Consider the following 22,566-nt stretch of genomic DNA (forward strand, 5'->3'; position numbering starts at 1 on the left):
GTTCTATACCTATTTCAGGGGCCAGGTGCAGTGTATACAGATTATGACACTAAAAGGCTACAAAGAGGCTATAAAGCCTCTTCCTTTTCTAATTCCACTTATTTTTCAGATCTTAGTCTCCAGCCTTGGCTAAGATGGAGACCTTATATACCTCTCTCAAGATAAAAAGAGCAGAAATTATTTGAAAGCTCATCAGCTTCTGATTTCTGTGCTGAACTCTCTGGATGACAATATTTTTTTCCTAGCTCCAACTTTGTTCCAAGATTTTTCTGAGTCTTTCTTAAAAAGTTCAAATCCTAGAATCACAAAATCATTAAGGAACCAAAAAGGTAACAATTTTACATCCTAAAAATTGAAAAAAATTGAACATAATGTTGGCAAAAGCATGTTTTGTACTGAATTACAGTGGATTAAATAGGAAGAAACATCTTGGAGATATTTTTATTTTAGATACTTGAGATTAAATATTTTGGATGATTTTATTTTAGATTAGATATTTAGATTATATTTAGCTATTTTAGTACTTAGTGATATTTTAGATTACAACTCTAAATTATTTACTGTTCTTATATAATAACTTAGATAAAACTTCTACAAAGTGGAGCTGCCTAAAACATACTGAGTTACTTATTATATTTTACTGGTTTGGATTCTAAAGTTTTAGTCTAAATTTTTCCTTTATATGTGGGAGGGTGCAATTGCAGTTGGAATGTTTTATGGAGCATAAGAATTCTGGCCTAATGGGATTTCCCCTGCTGGAATAGAGTTTACAGATTCAGTTTTTATTCTTACAGTGCTAAGGTGAGTTCAAATTATATAACAAAACCTCAAGTTAATTTGAAAATAAAAGTTTGAAGTTACAATTTAGATTTAAATTTTCATTTTTAATTAAAAAACCAATTGGGATGTGTCAAAGGAAATAAAAACTTAAGTAAAAGAATCACATTACAAAATACACATCATCTTCCTTATTTCTTCCTTCCTCCTCCCCAGAAATTCACAAATGACAGAAAACTGAAAAAGAGTTAACTTCAGATTACTAACTCCACAATAGTAATTCATCTTTCTTTTAGGTGAGAGGACTCTAAGGCACAGGCAGATGAAAAGTTGGAACAAAGCATCTACTTGTTACTGCATGTCATTAACCTTAAAAAGAATTATGGTGCTTTTATTTTTTGTCTGATTAAATATTTGGACTTCTTTTGACATGAACAAATTTTTCTTATCTAATTTAGTTCCCAAATGAAGTGAAAAGTATATATATATTTTACTTTGAGAAAGAGAATAAACATGATTTGGATACTTAAATTAAGAAATGGACTGTAAGGTCCCTAGAAGACACACAAAGATGTCAGTGGTCCACAGACTTTAAGAAATATGCATGCAGAATTGGAGATGTGGCCCAGTGGGAGGGTGCTTACCTGGCATGTGAGGCCCTGGGTTAGACCCCAATCATAGGAGTGGGATACTATGCAGCAGAGCAGGTGCTTCTAGAGATGGTTCCTGGAACATAAAAACAAATGGGTATTAGTGAACCCTCATGTCTCCAAGGCATTAGACTTTATGTCCAAGTAATATTTCTTCAGTCATAAATACAAATTGAACACTTCCTTATAGTTCATAGCTTTTAGGATATAAAAGTTATTTTTGGACTCTAAGTTTCCTATGTATACCAACCATTATCTTTCTCTTTAGATATATATCCTGATTTTACTTTATTTTTGTGTAAATCATATTATATTCCAGTACATTTATCTGCATTAAGACTTTCATATAATATTGGGTTATATTTAATTGTAAAATATCAGGTACCACATTTTGGTTTTTTATTTGTATGTGTCAAAATCAATTTTGTTTCTCCTGAAGCATACCGAACAGAGCCATCAGAACAAGAAATAGAAATAGAAACTATTAAAGTTTCTATGTTAAAATTACAAAGTCAAAAAAGCCTTAAAGAGCAGAAATTTCTGAAGTAAGTTTTCTGGATCTGAAAAGAAAGTAATTTTCCAGTCTAGAGAAGAATCTAGCTTGTTTGATGTTGTTATGTATGTACAGATAGACCAGTAGTATCTAGTGCTGCAAATTGTGCTCAAATTGACTTATTGGTCTGGTTTAGCCAGTTTGAGATTTTAGTTTTCTTTAGCTTTGTGTGTGATAAGATGCTTTGTTCTATTGTTAGCTTTCATAACAAATTCCTGAGATACACAGAATAGCTAAGGCAGACAAACTACAAAGGCCACATAATTGTCCACATAGTATCAGCTAGAATGAGAAGTCAAGTCTTCCAATTCTAATTTCATAGGTTTCTCCCCTCTACAGTGTAGGAGACCTTGGGTTACAGTGGTTTGTGATGTGTTCGTTAGAGAACAGACAGCTCTTTCAAACAGAGTTTTATTACTTTGCCATCAGTTGCAGATGAAAATAATAAATACTATCATTTTATAAAGTTTTTCTGCAGCAAAAATGTGGTATGAGCCAGGTGTAGTGGAGCTTGTCTGTAATTCCAGTGAGTGAGGAGTCCGAGGCAGGAGGACTGCAAGTTCAACACTAGCCTCTGCAACTTGGTGAGACCCTGTCTTAAAATAAAATAAAGGGCTGAGGGTGTGGCTTAGTGATAGTGGGCTCAATCCCTAGTACCAAACAACAACAACAACAACAATAACAACAGCACAACAATGAAAACCCCAAAAAGTGCTTGTGAATAAGTCTCTGGAAAAGACTAGAAATGATTATGCTGGTCAAGAAGAAACTTCTTATAGGTGCTTAAGAGAGAATATTTGGTCTCTGCCTTGAAATTTCTAAAGAGTCTCACTTAAGAGTACTTTGCAAATTAGATAAGTCGGCACTATTTGGGGAAAACGTGAAAAATGCCTAGGTCAGTTTTCAATTATCACTTTTAATTATTAATCTTTTATATTTTAGTGTGAAGAGATACTGGGTATAGAAGACTTGTTGGGAGAGAGGGCAAGAAAAGAGGAGAAGAGGGTGTAGGTCAAAGGTACTAAGGGGCTGAAAACCCATGGGACAAAAGAGGTCCCCATTCTACTTTCTGCTGACATAAAATAATAACTCTGATTTAATGATAATAAGAAACTAGTTTATTCTGAGCCATTATGAGTGACCACAGGAACATGGATTCAATCAATGATGTGTTCCCAGGCTATGGGCTCTCATATTTGCCTCAAAATAAACAATTTTCCTGTTTCCTTTAAAGTAGAATTGTTATTTTATGTCACAAATTTTGGTATTTAATATGGGCTCCAGAATTGATTTGGTTTCTCTGGAGGAGTTGCCTGGCTGGTACCCGGTACTGGCCTGGGCCCTTTATGCCCAGACCTTGGCTTCTCCTCGGGTGGACATTGTCAAGTCGTTCCTGGGATCTGGGCCTCCCTTTGCTTTGGTTGACAATACTTTTGGTTATTAAATATTGGTATTTGCATATTCTATTGTTTCAGATCATTTGCCAGAATTTTTTTTTTTTGCTAGAATTGCTCTTTTACTCCCATTTTTCCTCCATTCTATAAATTTGCCTTTTGCTTTTTTTGTGTGTTTCTCCTCTTTATCACAACCTTTTAGTATAGAAATTCCATGAATACCTGATCCTAAAGGCATTTAAGATAATGAGATATTCCTTCCTTCCAGCCTAAAAGGGTACAATTAGGTAACTAATTATCTCCTGAAGGTATCAGAGGAAATTCCCAAGAATGTGCAAGACCTCATAGGGAAAGTCCCAAAATAGCGTCCCTCATTCTTGGGTCAGAAGGAGCTTCATTAGCTCATCCAGGAGTTCACACAAAAGAGCCTATATCATCCAGTATCTGGAGTCCCTCACCTTCCATAAAGGGTGCAGGATAAACCCAATATACAATAGGAGGAACAGACCTCAGACTGAGACAGGGAAAGATACACAGAAACCAACCCAAAACACAAATCCCATCAGCTATCACAGAAAATTGCAACTTGAGAGACCAGAGACACCTTCGCTAAAATGGGGAGCAGAAATTCAAGGAAGGAAGACGAGTTTGGGGAGAAACTACTATTTGGTACTCCAGTGGGTTTTACATTTCGTAGTTATGTCATCTCAGTTTGCAAATATTTGGAAAAGTGGGGGACTCTAACTAAGGAAGACTGGGCTTTACATTTTCCTCTCTGAGGAACATCTGGTATTCCTAAACTGGTTTTCTTGCATGCTGAATTAGAATCCTCAGGCAATACACCATGACAGGAAAAAAAAAAAAAAAGAGTCTAGTCTGCTTGGGCTTTCAATGTGAGTGTCCTGAGGGCTGTTCTAGCTGTAGCATAAATGAAATAAATACATACTTATGACCAGCATGTCTAAATTTTTAAGGTAAGGGAAATGTTATTTCATTTCCTACATGCAGCTTGTTGGGTTGCATTCTCTTTCAGCTAGGAAGCCAGGAAGAGGAAAAGATGATTTTCTTTTGTGATACTGCCTGGCCCCAGAATTCTTTGGAATCAAGAAAAAATATGGCGTTTATAATATGCGAATGGGAAGTAGATGAGTGGTACTTGCAAAACAACATCGATTAGAGTTCTGTTTCCCTTTGTGACTGCAAACTAAGGCCTCTGATTTGATGATGCCCACAAAAATTTGTGAAATCTTGATTTGTCACCAGCCTGGATTTTGGTCTCTACTCCTATTACTAATAATATTTGGTACATGGGAAAGGATGATTTGGTTGGGAAGGAATTTAAAGTGATACTGTGTTGTCTGACTTCTATAATGACATTAACCATTTACTTTCCCAAAGTAGAATCTGTTGTATCACAGTAATAGGACAAATCTAATTATTAGCAATGAATAAGAGTTGAAGACCAAGATTTTTTAGAATTAGGACTAGCCTTTCCATACAAGGTTATAGCCATGGAATCAAACTGGCCGGAAGAAAAATTAGAATTGGAAGATAACAAACAATTTAAACTAATCCCAACATCAAATTTCGTAAATCACAGATAAGACTGCAGATACAGGGGAAAGCATAATGGCAGTCTGATGAAAGAGTATGATGATATATGCAGAGGATGTTTTAATTGGTTGGGATGCCTAGTTCCCTCATCAGCTACTTTCTCTACTTTAGACCATACTATGTTCTTGGTTATTATAACTTTAGGTATAATAATCCTCCTACACATTACATATTACATATGTCAGGTACAAAGAACAGCAAAAGGAAAACCCCAGACCTGATAAGGATATCTAATAACATTAATTTAACTCAGGATTTTTTTTTTTTTTTGGTGGTACTGGTGGTTGAGTCCAAGGCACTCTACTACGGAGCTATATTCCCCAGCTCTTCTATTTTATTTTGAGATAATAAATTGATAAATTGCCCAGGCAAGTCTTGAACTTACCATCCTGGACTTATAGATGTGCACCACTGCGCTCAGCCCAGATACTCAACAGATTCTAGTAACGAACCTTGTAAGGAACCTTCCTAGCTCAGTGAGACATGAAGCATTTGGCCTCTGCATGCATAGAGCACAGTGCTTGGCCAACAGGGGGAACTGTAGAGCCAAAGCTCTCTGAAGAAGTCACATCTGTATTAAAGATCCTGCAAACTATTTGAACTTGGCCAAGCAAGAACTTTGTGATTGTGGAGAAATGCAATATTTCAGATCAAGGGCCAAAATTATCTTGGGCTTTCTTGGTTCCTTTAATAGCCATTTACTTTTAATCTCTGTATTTGACCTTACAGCCTCAGGACATGAGGTAAAACTCCAAATGTATGGCAAGCTTAGCCACATTCTAACATCTACCAACACTAAAGCTAAGAATGCTGTAACACTTGAAGCTTACAGAAAAAAATTCACCTTTCTTTTTTTTTTCCCCTTCTACCTAATGCTCCTACCTATGTAAATGTATTGATTTATGACTTTTGTTCTATGGCTATAAAAGATCATGTAACCTCCTCCATGACAAAAGACACCATTTAAGATAATTTGAATCTGTGTTCCTGTGCTATAGTCATTCATATTTGGCTCATAATAAACTATTTTAAAATTTCCTTTAAAATAGAGTTGTTTTATGTTGAAATTTCATTTCCTAAATGTCTAATGCTAGACTTTGTATTAAGTTGTATCTTGAAAACAAAAATTTTTAACTATTCTCACCTGTTTACATTTTCCAGTAGCTCAATTTCAATCAAGCTTTGGGACTGTGCTCCTGGAAGATTGAGATGTGGGAAGTACTTCTTCTACGGAGAATTATTTATACCAATTATTCAGTTTACCTCATTCTTCATCAGGGTTTATAGAGGGAAAGGAGTTGGATGCCTTTTAGGTCTTAAAAAAAGCTAATCTATGCTATTTTTGTTGGCTTTTTGTGATAAAGAAGCAGGCCAGCCACATAACATGAGGGTTTCTATCTACTGCTCAGGAGTTTCCTCAATGTGCACATAGAGCCACATAAACACATCCACTGATTGTTATTTTCCTGTCTCCATTTAGAGACAACTCAGACTTAAAACCACCATTTACTTTATAATAACTTTTTATTCCTTTAATTATAAGAGTAAAACATGTATATTAATTTTTTATGGTGCTTGGAATAGAACTCAACAAATTTTCTACAAATTCTAAGAATATCTTAAACAATTTACAGAATTATAAAGCACAGAAACCACAGTGAAGTAATATTGGGCAAGCTGAGCTGAATGGGAGACAAAGCACTAAAGCTATTGGTTCATTAGCAAAGAATTAAAGAAAACAGGATAAATAAGAGCTAGGGAAACAGAGGTGAGTATAATTTGAAGTTTCATTTACTCAATAAAATTAAATTGGGGGGGGCTGGGTCTGTAGCTCAGCGGTAGGGCACTCACCTAGCATGTGCAAGGCACTGGGTTCGATCCTCAGCACCACATAAAAATAAATAAATAAAATAAAGGTATTAAAAAAGTAACAACAATCTTAAAAAAAATAAATTGGGGGCCAGGTATAGTGGTGCAAGCCTGTAATCCCAGCTACTTGGGAGGATGAGGCAGGGAGATCACAAATTCAAGGCCAGCCTGGAAAACTTAGTTTGACCCTATCACACACACACACACACACACACACACACAAAAAGCGTGGGGTGGGCTGGGGGGCTGTGGATATAGCTCAGTGATAGAACACCCATAGGTTACTTGGTGTCACACATGCACACACACACACACACACACAAATCAAATTGACTCACAATTATATCACAACTATACAGGTTGAGCTTACCTAATCCAATAAACTGAGATGCAAAATGCTCCAAATCTAACATTTTTTGAGGAACAGCATGGCACCACAAGTGGAAAATTCCGTACCATGGAACTTTGTTTCAATAACAAAGATATTATGAATATTGTAAAACTTTCCTCTGACTATGTGTTTAACTGTATATGAAATATAAATGAATTTGCTGTTCAGACTTGGGTCCTGTCCCAATGATACCTTATTATGCACATGTAGATATTCCCAAATCTGAAAAAAAATCTGAAATCTGAAACACTTCCGATCCTGAGCATTTCAGAAAAGGGATATCCAACCTATATTATCCGTGAGAAGTGGACTGGTGTTTATTTTGTGGTGGCAAATGGAAAAGACAGGGTAGGTGTTGTGTTCCAGCCTAAATGTGTCCCTTTACTGTGTCACTTAACTCTCTTGAGCTTTCTTTTCCTTACCCAAGGAACTACCAGATTAGGCTTGATGTTATCTGTGATTCTTAACTATTTCTGATTAATGCTTTAATTTCCTAGGAAAAAACCCTCAAGAGTCTTGGTAGACATAAAGCAGTCTTTGTTCTAAGATATTCTTGATGGTTCTTGCCCTTTCTCATTAGCAGTTTGCTAGGCCTATTACCCAGGTCTTGTTACCTGCCATTATAGCTCATGAGAATGCCTGCATCTGTAGTACAGTTGGTAAGGGTTTTTTTTTTTTTTTTTTTTTTTTTTTTTTTTTTTTTTTTTTTTTTTTTTTTGCATATCTTATCACACCTAGTTTTCATAGTTATTCAGAGATGTGAACTGAGCAGATATTATTTTAATCACCATTTTATAGATTAAGAAATTCAGAGAGGCATTGCAGAAATCCAATTCTTACTTACATTGTTTCTGGCATTGGTGGTGAAATAGATACATATGATCTAGCTAAACTCATTATCTTGCTCTTGTTTGAGAATTTTAGATGCGGTATATTTATAATTAAAGAATGCATATTATTTGGTACAGATAATACAGGGAAAGGGAAGTTTAAAACTCACTGAAGGGATTTTTATTTTTTTGTGCTCAAGATGATCATCAGGCATCTTTTGGTGCATCCCTAGATATCTTTCCTGATTCTGTCAGATCTTACCTTAATGCTCCAGTTTCTGTAGAATCAAGAAATTTCTTGCAATTCTTTCTTTTTTAGGTTCTTAGCTCACTCAGGGCTTTTTATTTTCCGTTTCTTTATCCTGGAATATGCATCTACTTCTTGTCTTTCTGTCAAACTTTTACCTACCCTTTAAGCTCAAGGGTTACCTGCTCTGTGAATTATTTGCTCACTATCATCTGCAGACATAGTTGCCCCTATCTCTCTGTGCTGCAACCTTATTTATTTTCCATGCTGGGGATTGAACCCAGGGCCTCGCATGTTAAGCTCCACTATAACCTTTAAAATCTCCATTAGAACAACCATCTCATTTCTCTCTAATCTGTAACCCAAGCTTCTTCAAAATAAAATAAAGTGTGTCTTTTCACTCTATATTTCCAGGAAGCATGGATCATGGTGCAAATGATAAAAAATATTCTATGAATGATGTAATTAATTTCACTGAAATTCATGTTTTAGCAAAATTTTAGTTTTACTTTCAGTGTCATTTGTTGCAAGAACTTCTCACTTTTCTCATTTCCTACATTCTTTTGGATCAGGTCCATTTCCTTTCTTTCAAGTACAACAAGATATTCCAGGATCATTCGTTCTTTGCCTGCCTGTTCCTGGAATCAGCCTTTTTTCTAAGGAGACTTGATTCTGTTTAGTGGAGAACAGTATTTAGAAGCCAAGCTCAGTGCCCTAGTTACGTTCATTGCTATTACTGTGTTGTTTCCAGGTCTTGTCTGTGGACAAGGCTAGGAATTATTATTATGTATGTTTCTGTTTCTATACTAGAAACCATTAATTGACACTGATATCACCAATTTCAACCTGATTATAAGATTCATTCTTTCTCTCCATATTTATCATTCTCTTCTCTGATAGTGAGAAATTCTGCTTCTATAACCTATAATATGCTTACTTACTTAACCGATTCCCTTGTGTATAATTTATCTCTTTCTCCTGCCATTTTCTTCTTCCACCTGATTCCTTCCTTATCCTCCCTAGGTTCTAGATACTATTACTGCTATTACTGTGATGCCCCAGCCATGCTGCCCTTCCTAACTGCACGGACTGATATCTCATGCCATTGCTCTTCAGAGTCATCCTGCTCTCCCTGTTCCAACACTGACACTCTGTGCATGGCCACCATCAAGCATAGATACCTTCATTACCTACTCAGGCTCTGAGTTTCTATGATAGTTGCCTTTCTCTCTGTACTACTGAGCTATGGATGCCTTCCATTCTATTTAGGTTCTGGTAGACCATGCCAGGCCACTGCTCTGTTGCACAGCCTCCTCTTCCAGATGGGTCCGGATGAACCATGCTGAAAAGCTCATCACACTTGAGCTGCAGTAGACTGTGCTGGGATGCATGCACATGTCCTTACCCCATTAGGGATGCATCTCTGATTTGCCATGTCCCTTTCCCAATCTGGATATCTTTATGATACTGTCTGGGCTCTAGCTACCCACTGTAAGTTTCCTTATTATTGATACCTTCTCCTCTTATTCAAACTCCAACACCCCTATTTTGGCCACTGTGTGTTCCCTCCATGCAGATACTATTGTGTTATGTACTACCTAATGGCTCTAGAACTACAAGGCAAAGAAAGAGAAGGGAAAGAAGAGAAAGTATGGGCTTTCTTTTAGATTTTCTTATTAGTCCTTCCACAAGGAAATGCAAATGTGAAAAAGCTTAAAAGAATTTGCTCTATATTTACCATAGTAACAAAAGATTTGGACTGAGAAACATTTGAAGCTCTTATAAGAAAGTATGATGTGAAGTTAACTACCCTTTCAACTGGAGAATTAAATTTTTATTTCTCTTCTAAGTGTTTCATATTTTGTTCTGTTAGGTGATTTCTAAATTAGACATTTAGAAATAAAAACGGCTGGAAAGGATTCTTGACATTCCTAACCCAATTACCTTGTTTTATAGATGAGGGAATTGAAATCCTGGTTGGGTTAAATGGCTTTCCTAGGTTTCCCAGGTAGCCAAGTCAAAAATAAAAAAGACATCTTTCAAAACCCTGCCAGTGTTCTTGGCTTGCTGCTCTCATTATTATCATTCAGAACTATTTGGCCTTTGAGGCGAATTTACAAGAAAAATATGTTTTATGGATCATACTTTGTATTTTAAATTAGAAGTCTTTTTGTTTGGTAATGGTATGAATGATAAAATGCCATTTTGGGGCCTCAAAACATTAACTGGGCAGTAGTTTGTGTTATAATTTAATAGGATGAAAGATATAGAAATTAGCCTTAGTTAGTAGCTTGTAATTTTCTAAATGCTTTCTCTCTCTTTTTCCAAATGCTTTCTCTTAATTGCATGTTTACATTATGTTAACTGTACTTGGTAAAATTGCCAGTCATTTTGATTGTTATTTATTTTGCTGTTTATTGTCTTGTAGGTTTGATGGGTTAGCAAAATGCATACATGTAGATATGAATGACTGATAGATAAATTCTAATTTTTAGAAATCCACATTGTGAAATTTGCATTATTGAAAGCCCAGTACATCTATTGAAAAATCCATCACTAACAGGTAACTTTGTTATCAACAAAGTTAGATGTGGAGAAGCAGGAAATGAACCACTTGCTAGGTATGGATGAGCTGTTTAAAACATTGATTTACAAAAGTCATCTTAGGTCATGGAGGTCAAAAGGAAAAACAGGTAACTAATTCTGTTTTAAAATCCACTTAAAGCCTTAAAGATTTAAGAGCTCAACTGTGAGGTCAACTCATTCTGGCCTGTAAGTGAAATATTTGCCCTTTGAGCTTCAGTACAATTCTGTAAATTAACGTGAACAAATGTACAGCTTTTACAACTAAAGGAACATAGCCTCAAGATCATTTAGTTCATCTTCTTTCAAGGCAGGAATCTTTGTGCTCATTCTTATAAGTGGTCACTCAGGATCTGCTGATTTGAATCACTTTCAGTCATGCACGAATCACCATCTCTGCATTAAGGCTGTGACATGCTTCTGCAGAAACATTCCACTTGGTAACCCTGCCTTCTTACTGCCTCTTTTTGCCCTCTGGAGTTGGTCAAAATAACTCAAACCCTCCCATATGACAGTCCGTCAGTTGTGTCTACCAAGATCCCCATCTTCCTGGGATACTCATTCTCTCCCTGGTCTCTCCCTTCTATGGTTGTTGTTATAATGAATTCCTTCCTTTTTGTTTGTCCTTGTCTGGATTTACCGACTTTATTTAAAATGTACTGTTTTAGAATACTATGCACAGCCCTGATGAAAGGCAAGAAGAGCACGTCGAATTCCTTTTTTGTCATCTAAGAGGGAAGCATGGTTTCACTTTATTTCCGGACCGTTGTATCCACCAGACACAACCTTTGTCCTCAAACACCACATACACTTTACACAAACTTGTTGACCTCACACCCAACCTCAGCTTTTCTTGAACCTCATCTGAACAAATAAACATTCCTTCTGATCGGCGGATATCCCTCGCGGCGTCAGGAAGGGCTGGCTTGGGCAGTGCTGGCTCAGCTAGCCCGCCTGGGTTCTACAGTTTGGGTTTCCTCTTTGTCCTCTGATTTTAAGAAGTGAGACAAAAAAGCAATTCCTGTTAATCTCTTAGACAATGTAAGGGGCTCTAGACTCCATTCCAGGAAGTTGTTTTCATCAAGGTAACAAAGAGGTGGACCACTGAGAACAGAAAGAGGGCTAGGGATCCCGTTTGTAGATGGCATCCAGGTAATCCTCAGAGGCGAGGGTAGGGAGAGGGCACCGCTGAGCTGGAAAGAAGCGCTTGGAGAAAGAGCAGCTCTGCGCCGCGGCGTGGACACGCCCGGGAGTTCAGCCTGGGGGAGTGTGTCACCACGTGCTACAGAGGCGGGGACTAGACTCTCCACTTATCTGTGAAGGGCGTAGGGCCCAATCCCAGAGTTTCCCAGCGGACAGGAGATAAAGGAAAAAGGGAAGAGAGAAAGAGACAGACAGAGAGAGGAGAGACTCAGACACCGATCTAGTCACACAAAGAGAAAGACGCAGAGAAAGAGACAGATAGGAGAGGTGAGAGGCTAGCGAGTCCTTCCTTTTAACTTGCCAAGTCCAGAGGTTCCAGGAGGGAGGATTCTGTGTAGACGCTCAAACCCCGGGACTCCGAAGGGTCAGTTTTCTGCAGCTCCCTGGGGACTGACTACACGGTTCAACCTTTCTAAGTTAACCGCGGAGGGAATAAAGCATAAAGACAGGAAGAGGAGATGGGGTTGTACAGTCAGTGTGGTTTGACTTCTTCCTAGGAGTGGCGCGGTTTGGGGCTTTATATCCGGGAGGAGCATGTGTCACCAAACTGTGCGCAAATCCTGGGGCCTCTGCAAACCCGGCTCCCGGGCAGTTGGCCTCAAGCCCAGCCGGGCCGTTCGAGGCTCTGGCCACCCAGAGCTCCTGGGGACGGTCGGCCGGTGGCTCGGTGGCCTTTATCTCTGTCCTCCTTTGTCCCTTTTATCTCAGGCTCTCCAGGAGGCCCGGGGGGCCCCACTCGGTCTATCGCTTCTCCCCCGGGCAGAGCTGCCACTTCAATGTCCCGAAGGTCGTGGGCTGCTACTCTCTCAAAGGCGGCGGCGGCGGCGGAGCAGGAGCGCTGCGCGCCACGCTAACCCGGACGGGCGGAGACGCCTGATCGGCTCACTCTTGGCCACTCTTGGCGACACCAGTGCACCCGCGCGTCTCGAAGGGCAGCTTGGGCCAGGATGGCTCCAGGCAGGGCAGTGGCCGGGCTTCTGCTGCTGGCGGCCACCAGCTTCGGAGGGGCAGCGGAAGGGCCCGGGCTCGCCTTCAGCGAGGATGTGCTGAGCTTGTTCGGCGCCAATCGGAGTTTGTCGGCGGCGAAGCTCGAGCTCTTGCTGGAACAGCTGGGAGCTGCCCCAGTCAAGGGCGTCCTGGAGTTGAGCCAGCTGCACTTCAACCAGGTAGGACCGCGGGCCCAGCGCGGCCCTAAGTGGGTGTCCGTAGATTTCCATTTGTATAGGAACCGTTTTCATGTGGGGAAAGTGCAGGAGAGAGAACTTAGGTTTTTCAGGTATAGGACCGTAACTGATCGGTGGCGCGTGATTTCCACTAGATCTGGCTAGTTAATCAGGTTTACAGGACTAGTACAGTTCAGCCAGAAGTTGCAGTTCTGTCTGATAAGCTGAGAGATCAGAGGCTTGTGCTTTTAAGATGTTGTAGAAAAGTTTATGAAGTAGTTGAGGACGGGAAGACACCTTCAGAAATGCTTCTTCCTCTTTTTTTTTTTTTTTTTTTTTTTAAGATAGGAATATTGTATTTAAATCTTCCCAGAAAGACAACGGCTTACTTAATTTTCCACAAAGTCAGCAGAAAGAATGTCACATGCCACCCTCATTAACAGTTGTCGTGTGGGCACTTCCATTTAAAAATGATGTACAACGTAGTTCTGACTCCTGAGCGCATTACATTTAGAGCTGAAGAACCTGTTGGACAGATGGGGAAGCTGAGGATGCCAAGAGACCAGGATCACAGCTGGTGGTTCAGTTTGTGTCAGACTGGATTTGAAGGGGGTTGTTTCTTTTCATGTCAGGCTAAGTGATTCCAAAATTCATTCAAAATAAAAACGTAACATTTCTCAGTTCATAAACACAGTATTATCTAGTTAACGACAAAATCTTGAGTTTAAGGGCAGCCTCCAACGACCTAGAAGCAAGTAAAATCATACCTGTTGTGGGGCTGGGGATGTAGTTGAGGGATAGAGCCCTTGCCTAGCATGTGGGAGACCTTGGGGGTAGGGTGGGGGGACAGATTCAGTTAAATCAATGCTTTGATTTTTTTTTAAATAACCGAATATAGTATTTCCCATATATATATATATATATATATATATATATATATATATATGTATATATATATATATATATATATATATATATATATATATTTGGTCACTTTTAGGCAATGATAGTTTGTTACAAAAGTTTTTGTGTTTCAAGATGTTTGGGCAATTCTGTATACTACACTCTAATCTTGGAAATACAACATTTCCCAATGAGTCAGACCTTACATTACAGTTAGAGAAACTTTAATCAGATAAATACACAGGTTGGTATTCTTTTTTTGTTAGTTATTTCATACCCCAATTAAAATTTATGGCAATAGAAATTTCTCAAGAGATAGAATTTTTTGATGCCATGGGGTTTCAGAGGCAGTCTGTCCTTGATCCAGAAGGATTTTGTGATCCCTTATGGATATTTTTAGTTTCCTGTTATTCCAGTTCTTGCATGTTATTATATTTGGCTTAATATTTGAGAAATGATATGTTAGAAAGACTGAAATGCTCACATACTATGTGATATTTTAGAAAAATAAAGAAAATAACTTCTGAAGTATTTTCTGAGCTCCTCTTCAAGAAGGAGAACTGGACACCAGCATTTCCAAGTAGGTGTGGTCCTATGCTTGGAAAGAAGCTTAGAGACTTGACTTGAATTTGCATATCTGTGGCCCACACACTGTTTTGACTTAAGTGATATCCTTATCTCGCAGTGTCTGAAGGTGAATTTTAAGGGGGACAAAGACCCCTAATCACTCTTGCTAAGATACTGGAAAATATGTCTCAATTACTTAATTTACTAGTGATATGATTCTTGCTTTATTAGCAGATAGGATGTTTAAGTAGAGAAATTATATGTATGTTAACACTGTGTTTCTCATTCTCAAGTTTGCATATTTAACTCATTATGACCTCTGTGGGCATCCCAAAGAGATAGGAAAAAGCCCATAATTAACTTGTATACAAAGGGAAGCCAAGGAAAATTCACCACTTAATCAGGTCTGCCTAAGGAACATCTATTTGAAGTTCTAAGAAGTCCTAATGAAAACAACAATTCATTGGTTAAAAGAAGACAAATGATGTTAATTCAGAAGAATCCATTAATTTGCTGGTAACTAATGGAGTCTAGCCAAGGCATATTCTTATGACTTCAGAATGAAACCATCTAATTTAGAATAACATTTTAAGGCCTTTTAACATTTTTGTATTTCAAAGAATGCAGTTTAGTTTCCTCACCTGCCACAGGGAACACTGTACTGTATTGTGAAAAAATAAAATTTTCTGACTTTAAAAAATCCTGAGAAAATAGAATTTGTTTCCACGGGCCAGAAATTTATTGCATCTTCTACAAGATCTATCTTCAAAAGATAGTGTTCTTTTGGATGTGGGCTGTGGTATTAGGTTAGCTTCTCTCAAGTTATAGACTACTGAATTCTGGAGATTTATTAAATGGTTTTAGAAATTTTTCTGATTTTTTCCCCTGGTGTCTCTAACTACTATTACATTGTCGCTTTGGGAAACCAAAGTGACCTCAGTTCAAACTGGAGATAGTAAAACAATTGAGTTCATTATTCTGCTTTTTATAGTTACTAAGTGCACAAAGAGTTAGGTACAAGAAGCAGCCCAAACAACAGAGAGGAGGGAGTGAACTCTTTTTAGGCAAGTGGGTCTCTGTGGCCCCCATGACCACAAGCATAGGTCTGGTCCATGTAGGGGAGTGTCTGGAATATTGGGGATTTTAGAATTGCCTATTTGCTACCTTTTATTAGTTCAGAGTCTTTTTTTTTAAACTAGGGATTGAACCGCCCTGGGAGCTTTAGGTTCTTTTATCATTCTTTTTCTTCATTTCCTCTTCTTCAACACCTTATCTCCAAGTTCTTTAGTGTGACACTGGCTAAACAGCTGGATGAAAGGGAAGATCTGCATTTCCCAATTATCACCTTAAACTGCTAGGAATGACTCCATTCAAATAATCTGGTGCCCAGGAGGGTAGAGGAGGTGGCAGGTTGCTGTGTGAGGCAACCTTTGTGTCATACTTTCTTGTACCTGACACTTGACTGTCCCCTGCAAAATATATGAGTTTTCTTTCTTTCACATTTTACTATTACCCCATTGCCTGAACTGTATTTTTAATGTCTTTGAATTTATATCAACTCTTCCTGAAGGAGTATAGTATTCTTTCTTTCAAAAACCCTCATATCTGTCTTTTCATTTGGAAAATTCTTGATGCTGGCATTGAAGGCCCTCCTCCTTTGGGGTCAACCTACCTCTCCAGGCCCGGCACCCACTCAATTCAACAATTTGGTAAGCTTTTGCTCAATCTCTTCTTAGCTCTTTTTCTTCCTTGGACCTTTCCTGCCTCCAACTAGAACATTCTTTTTTTCCTTGAATCACTTAATCAAAATCTATGCTTAACAAAGTTCAGTTAAACATTGTCTTAAAATTTTTTTTGAGCATCACAAACAACACTGATGCACAGATTTTTCTGTTTTCCCAGTTCATGAAATATTTTTATCATGCTAGTATCAATTAACTATTCAATAAACAGTTTGACTGAGTCCTGCACTCTAATTTAGAATGGTTGAAGTACAGATCTGATCTTATCGCTCATCCTATTAAAACAATTCAGTCCTTTCAAGATAAACTTCAAACACTGTTTTATTTTTTGCAGTGCTGGGGATGGAACCCACGGCCTCAGGGCCCCAGGGCTTCGTACTTGTTAGGTCAGTGTTCTACCGCTGAACTCCACCCCATCCCCTAAACTTCAGACATTTCAATAAAGTCCCCCCCTTTTTTTTAAAGTTTTTTTTTTTTTTTTAGTTGTAGATGGACACAATACTTTTATGTATTTATTTATAAAAGTGCTTATTTATAAAAGTATAAAAGTATTCCGTGGTGCTGAAGATCGAACCCAGTGCCTCACACGTGCCAGGCAAGCACTCTACCACTGAGCCACAGCTGGGGATTAAACTCAGGGGAGTTTTACCATTGAGTTATATCTCTAGCCACTTTTATTTTTAATCTTGAGACAGGGTCTTGCTAAGTTGCTTAGGGCCTCGATAAATTGCTGTGGCTGTCCCTGAACTTGTGGTCCTCCTGCCTCAGCCTCCCAAATTGCTGGGATTACAGGCATGTGCCACCGCACCAGGCCACAACTGTAACCTTTTTTTGGGGGGTGGGTACTGGGGATTGAACTCAGGGGCACTGGACCACTGAGTCACATTCCTAGTCCTATTTTGTATTTTTTATTAGAGACAGGGTCTCAGTGAGTTGCTTAGCACCTCACTTTTGCTAAAGCTGGTTTTGAACTTGAGATCCTCCTTCTTTAGCCCTGGGATTTCAGGTGTGTGGATGATGGGGATCGAACCCAGGGCCTTGTGCATGCAAGGCAAGCACTCTACCAACTGAGCATATCTCCAGCCCCCCACTGCTGCAATGTTTAACAGGCTGGGTTTTTTTGTTTGTTTGTTTTTGTTTTTTAAAGAGAGAGAGGAGAGAGAGAGAATCTTTTTTGTAGATGGACACAACACAATGACTTTATTTTTTTTTATGTGGTGCTGAGAATTGAACCTGGGTCCCGCCCATGCTAGTCGAGCACTCAACCGCTGAGCGTCAATCCCAGCCCATAATAGGCTGTTTATAGTGCTCAGTGTTCCACTTATATCTGCTTATGCTCTGGTATTAATTCTTCTGAGACATTTCTTGATCTGCCTAAAACATTTAGTAGCAATCTCTTTTATGTGATCTTGTATTAATCGATGCCTGTGAAATCATAATAATATTTATTATAATATAATAATAATATTAATAATAAATATTGCAATTATATTATAACATGGACAGATTTTAGGTTACTTTTTTGTTTGTTTTTTTTTTACATGGCTGTACTCCCTCTATGCCCCTCTCTCCTCTCCCACTAGATTATAAACAAATTGAAAGGTGTATCCTGACTCATCTCTCCAGGGGTTGGTGTAGTGCCTGGTTCATTAGATGTATTCATTAGAAATTTTTTGAATAAGTGAGTGAAGATAGTTTAAGATGAGTAAAATAATTTGGGTTTACACATGACTTTACGGATAATTGGAGGAGATAAGACATGCACACGTAACTATAATGTACCATAAAATGATATGTCTGGTTGGATCAGACTTGTGTCTTCAAAAAATTAATCTAACTTTAGAGTGTGGAATGTAGGTAGTGCATCAAGATGGGAGCTAGGGAGGCAGGAACGGTGGGTTGCATGGGGCATAATGACCATTGCAGTTGGAAACAGTCAGAAGGTAGTTGACAGGTGGTAGGCATGGATGAAGCATATTCAAAAGGCCCCAAGGATAAACACTGTCAACTACAATTTTTCATTTTATTTTTATTTTTGTGGTGCTGGGGATTGAATCCAGGCCTTTGTTCATGCCCAGCAAACATTTTAACACAGAGATATACCTTCAAGTTTTTGGCCTATAATGGTCATTTACTATTAGATCTATTCCTTCATTATCCCTCTGTATTATAATGCCAGAAGGGGAGAGACAGTGATGAGTCCTGGTTCAGATCAATGGCTGGTGAGGATAGTGGTATGCAGCATACAGAAGGTACGCGTGTGCACGTGTGTGTGTGTGGTCACTACATACATATTCTATGCATTGCTTATTGTTGCCTATTACATTTTTTCCAGGGGTGGGGGCAAGGAGGGAGGAAGGTTCCAGGCAGCACTGACTATGGATGGAAGAGATAAAGAACATCATCTGTCTTTTCTTTTTTGGCTTTTATGTGCCGAGACATAGCAGGAGTAAACCTGCTAGGAATGCCTTCCGACCTGCTCGTTCAGTGAGAAACCAGAAGGGTGACACAGAAGGGCGAAGTTGTGTTGGTCTCTTGTCAAGTGTCCTCAAAGACAATGGCCCTATTCTGCCCCATTATATCACTATTACATAAGTTGTGCCCAGTGTGTTGTGTTTCAAGGCTTTTGGAAAAACTTTTGAGAAACACTCAAAAGTCATTTGACTATGGCTTCAAGAGCTTAGCTTACCTGGATTCCAGGTGTGATTGGGATCTGAATAGGAAAATGCTTTTCATTCTTTCCACATCTAACACCTAAACTTTCATCTTTATTCCCTCTCCTGGGGATCACATGGATCGTTTTGTACATAACATAAATAATTATAGCTGGGATTTATCAACCTTTTACTAGGTGACATAACTCTTTTAACCCACTTATTTGTATTATCACATTTTATACTCACAACAGTCCTATGATAAAGGTACTATGATTATCTTCACTTTGCACAAAGGGAAAATGTGGCACGGGGACACATTTTCTTTTTTTTTTTTTTTAATTTTTTATTGTTGGTTGTTCAAAACATTACAAATTTCTTGACATATCATATTCCACACTTTGATTCAAGTGGGTTATGAACTCCCACCTTCACCCCATACACAGATTGCAGAATCACATCAGTTACACATCCATTGATTTACATATTGCCATACTAGTGTCTGTTGTGCTCCGCTGCCTTTCCCATCCTCCACCATCCCCCCTCCCCTCCTCTCCCCTCCCCTCCCCTCCTCTCTCTCTACCCCCTCCACTGTATAACCCTGAGGGTCTCCTTCCATTTCCATGCAATTTCCCTTCTCTCTCCCTTTCCCTCCCACCTCTCATCCCTGTTTAATGTTAATCTTCTTCTCATGCTCTTCGTCCCTACTCTGTTCTTAGTTACTCTCCTTATATCAAAGAAGACATGTGGCATTTGTTTTTTAGGGATTGGCTAGCTTCACTTAGCATAATCTGCTCTAATGCCATCCATTTCCCTGCAAATTCTATGATTTTGTCATTTTTTAATGCAGAGTAATACTCCATTGTGTATAAATGCCACATTTTTTTTTTATCCATTCGTCTATTGAAGGGCATCTAGGTTGGTTCCACAGTCTTGCTATTGTGAATTGTGCTGCTATGAACATGGATGTAGCAGTGTCCCTGTAGCATGCTCTTTTTAGGTCTTTAGTCACGACACCCCAATTGGAATAAGGAGAGAGCAGAGCCGCCGCCCGAGCCTGCAAGAAAGAAACGCAAGCAGTATGAAAAGACAAGGAAAGAAAGGACCACAAGCAATGCAGGTCCACATTTTCTGTGTCAGTGACTCAGTGTCACAAAGTAAGAGGTGGAACCTCAGGCAATCTTAAGCTCAGGCTGTGGTGTATTTTGGGGTCCATAGTCTAGAAAAGCATCCTTCCTCTAGCCCAAGCAATCATCACCTCAGATTCTGAACCATGGACAGAAGTTGCTTAGCATCAGTTTCTTGTCTGGCTCCATTGCTTGGTCACACTGAATCAAAAGGTCCACAAGGGTGAAACTAGTTCTTGTCTTCAAGGCCCTGTCATACAACCAGGGAATAAGATGGAAACTTGTGAAAAGTAAATGCACAAGGTAAAACTGCAGTATCTAAGTAATCACCGTAGCAAACATGAGGCATATCACAAGGCCATGCATGATTGTCAAATGGACACCTGTGGCATGGACCTGAAGGACTCTTGTGACCCTGGCTCCAAATAAATTGGAAATACCCTATAAGGAGTTACAACTCGATCAATTTTACTTATCTGGTTTCATTTTAAAAAATGTATGTATTAATTGAACTTCTGCTTCTACCAAGTGTGTCTGTACCATTAATTACAAATTGGATTTCCTTGTGAGTTTACATGCATTTTTCTTATGTAGAGCATGAAATTTTCTCTTATGCTTTCTCATGTGTGGAATTTTTCTTCAGACAGTATTTTGAGCAACAATCGTTCTTCTATATGACTTGGAAAGGGTTCTGTCAGTGAGCACTTCTGGTAGCAGACAGTGGAAATCTTCCTCTCTCTGGTCCGTGGTAATGGCACTGGAGAAAATGGTTGTTCATAGGTGCTGGGCAACGAGATGAAGCAAGGAATGGGAGCTGATGAGCATGTTCTTTGGTAGCATCAGTGGCTCCATCTTAAGTGAAGTTTTGCTGCAGGTGGGAGTTTGAACTCTCTCACTACCAGGAGAGGTAAAATTCCTTTCCTTATTTATTGGCAGTGCTGGGAATTCAAGCCCTGGACTTTGCACATGGTAGACAAGTGTTGTACCACTGAGTTACATCTCCAGCCTGGTAATTCCTTAACTGGGATAGATCTTTATTTCTCCCTGGGGATGTTGGAAGTAGAATTGATAGGTAGGAGGCTTGTAGATGTTGGGCTTTCCATGGCTCATGCTGTATTTCTGTTTTCTAGTTATATTCATCTTGGGAGATATTGAGGAGCAGGCACTTAGTTTCCTCATCATAAAAACTCATATCTTCTTTAAATTTAATACATTTTGAAATCCTCTGTGTTATCAGTTTCTTTTGGGGGAGTAGGAGTTGGGGACAGAAATGAGAGTATAAATATGAATGGAAAATCTGTGGGGTGTAGTGGTTCTTGCTTGTAATCCCAGCTCTTTGGGAGGCTGAGGCCAGAGGATTTTAAGTTTAAGGACATCATGGGTGACTTAATGAGACCCTGGCTCAAAATAAAATAAAAAGGGCTGGGAATTAGCTCAGTGGCATCAGAGCTTGGCCTGGGTTCAATCTCCAGTACCACCACCACCAAAGAAATTTAAAAAAAGGAAAGGAAAGAAAAAAAGGCCTGAGGTTGAGAAGGATCAACATTTTTGGAGGAGGGTGGGGAAAGTCTCAAGTGAAGGCAGCTGGCAGCTGGGTGGTTGATAAAGATTCTGTGAGTTATGTGTATAAAGGTGGTGTTTTCCTCAAAGGATGTACACTTACCAAGTACGGTCAGCTAACATTGGGATCATTTCCAATGCAGCATTTAAATCAATGTTACTAAACTCTGGACAATCTTAGAAACTATATAGTTTTCAGAGGGTTTCCCCAGGTTCAACTCCAGTTAAGAGATTGCTGTTTGTAATTGAAATGAATAAGTTTATTCTCAAAAATTTCCCCTTGTCTGTTTCAGTAATGGAATAGGTTTGCTGGGTCTTGAGATTTATTTTATAAAGAAGTGAAGCTATCATTGAATTACCTTTGCGATGATGGGATTTGAGAACATAGAAAACCTTCAGAATGGAGCCTTGTTTAATGCAGTTTCTGTCTCCTTCCAAAGCTCCTCTTTTGTTTTTCTTGGCCTGAAGTTTAAGGAGAACAAAAACAAAAATATCTGAATCTAGATCAAAGGTATTTACCTGAAAAGTGGTATTGTGCCTTTCAAATATTTAACACCTTGGCTTTGTAATTCTTTAAAAATATACTGAATAGTTAGAGGGAAAAATTAAGCAAGCATTGATAAAGGCTTTAAGGCTTTAAAACTTCTGTGAATCTAGTTCAAAATAATCTAGATTTGTCATTGCTGTATTTAATGAGTTTCTTAGCTCTTTGACTATATTGAGAGTACACGATAATGGT

The 22,566-nt window shown here is 38.8% G+C and overlaps 1 protein-coding gene across 1 annotated transcript in view; it reads left to right on the forward strand.

Moving 5' to 3' along the window:
• The first annotated feature begins 12,241 nt into the window (after window positions 1–12,241).
• The window catches only part of Slc39a8 (solute carrier family 39 member 8), a 75,761-nt gene continuing 65,436 nt past the window's right edge, over window positions 12,242–22,566 (forward strand). The window contains exons 1-2 of the mRNA XM_027935542.2: window positions 12,242–12,378; window positions 12,820–13,277. Coding sequence (XP_027791343.1) covers window positions 13,059–13,277 — 219 coding nt within the window. The 5' untranslated portion in view covers window positions 12,242–12,378; window positions 12,820–13,058. The remainder of the gene's footprint in view (window positions 12,379–12,819; window positions 13,278–22,566) is intronic.

Source organism: Marmota flaviventris, chromosome 7 (assembly GCF_047511675.1).
Source record: "Marmota flaviventris isolate mMarFla1 chromosome 7, mMarFla1.hap1, whole genome shotgun sequence".
Lineage (NCBI taxonomy): Eukaryota > Metazoa > Chordata > Mammalia > Rodentia > Sciuridae > Marmota > Marmota flaviventris.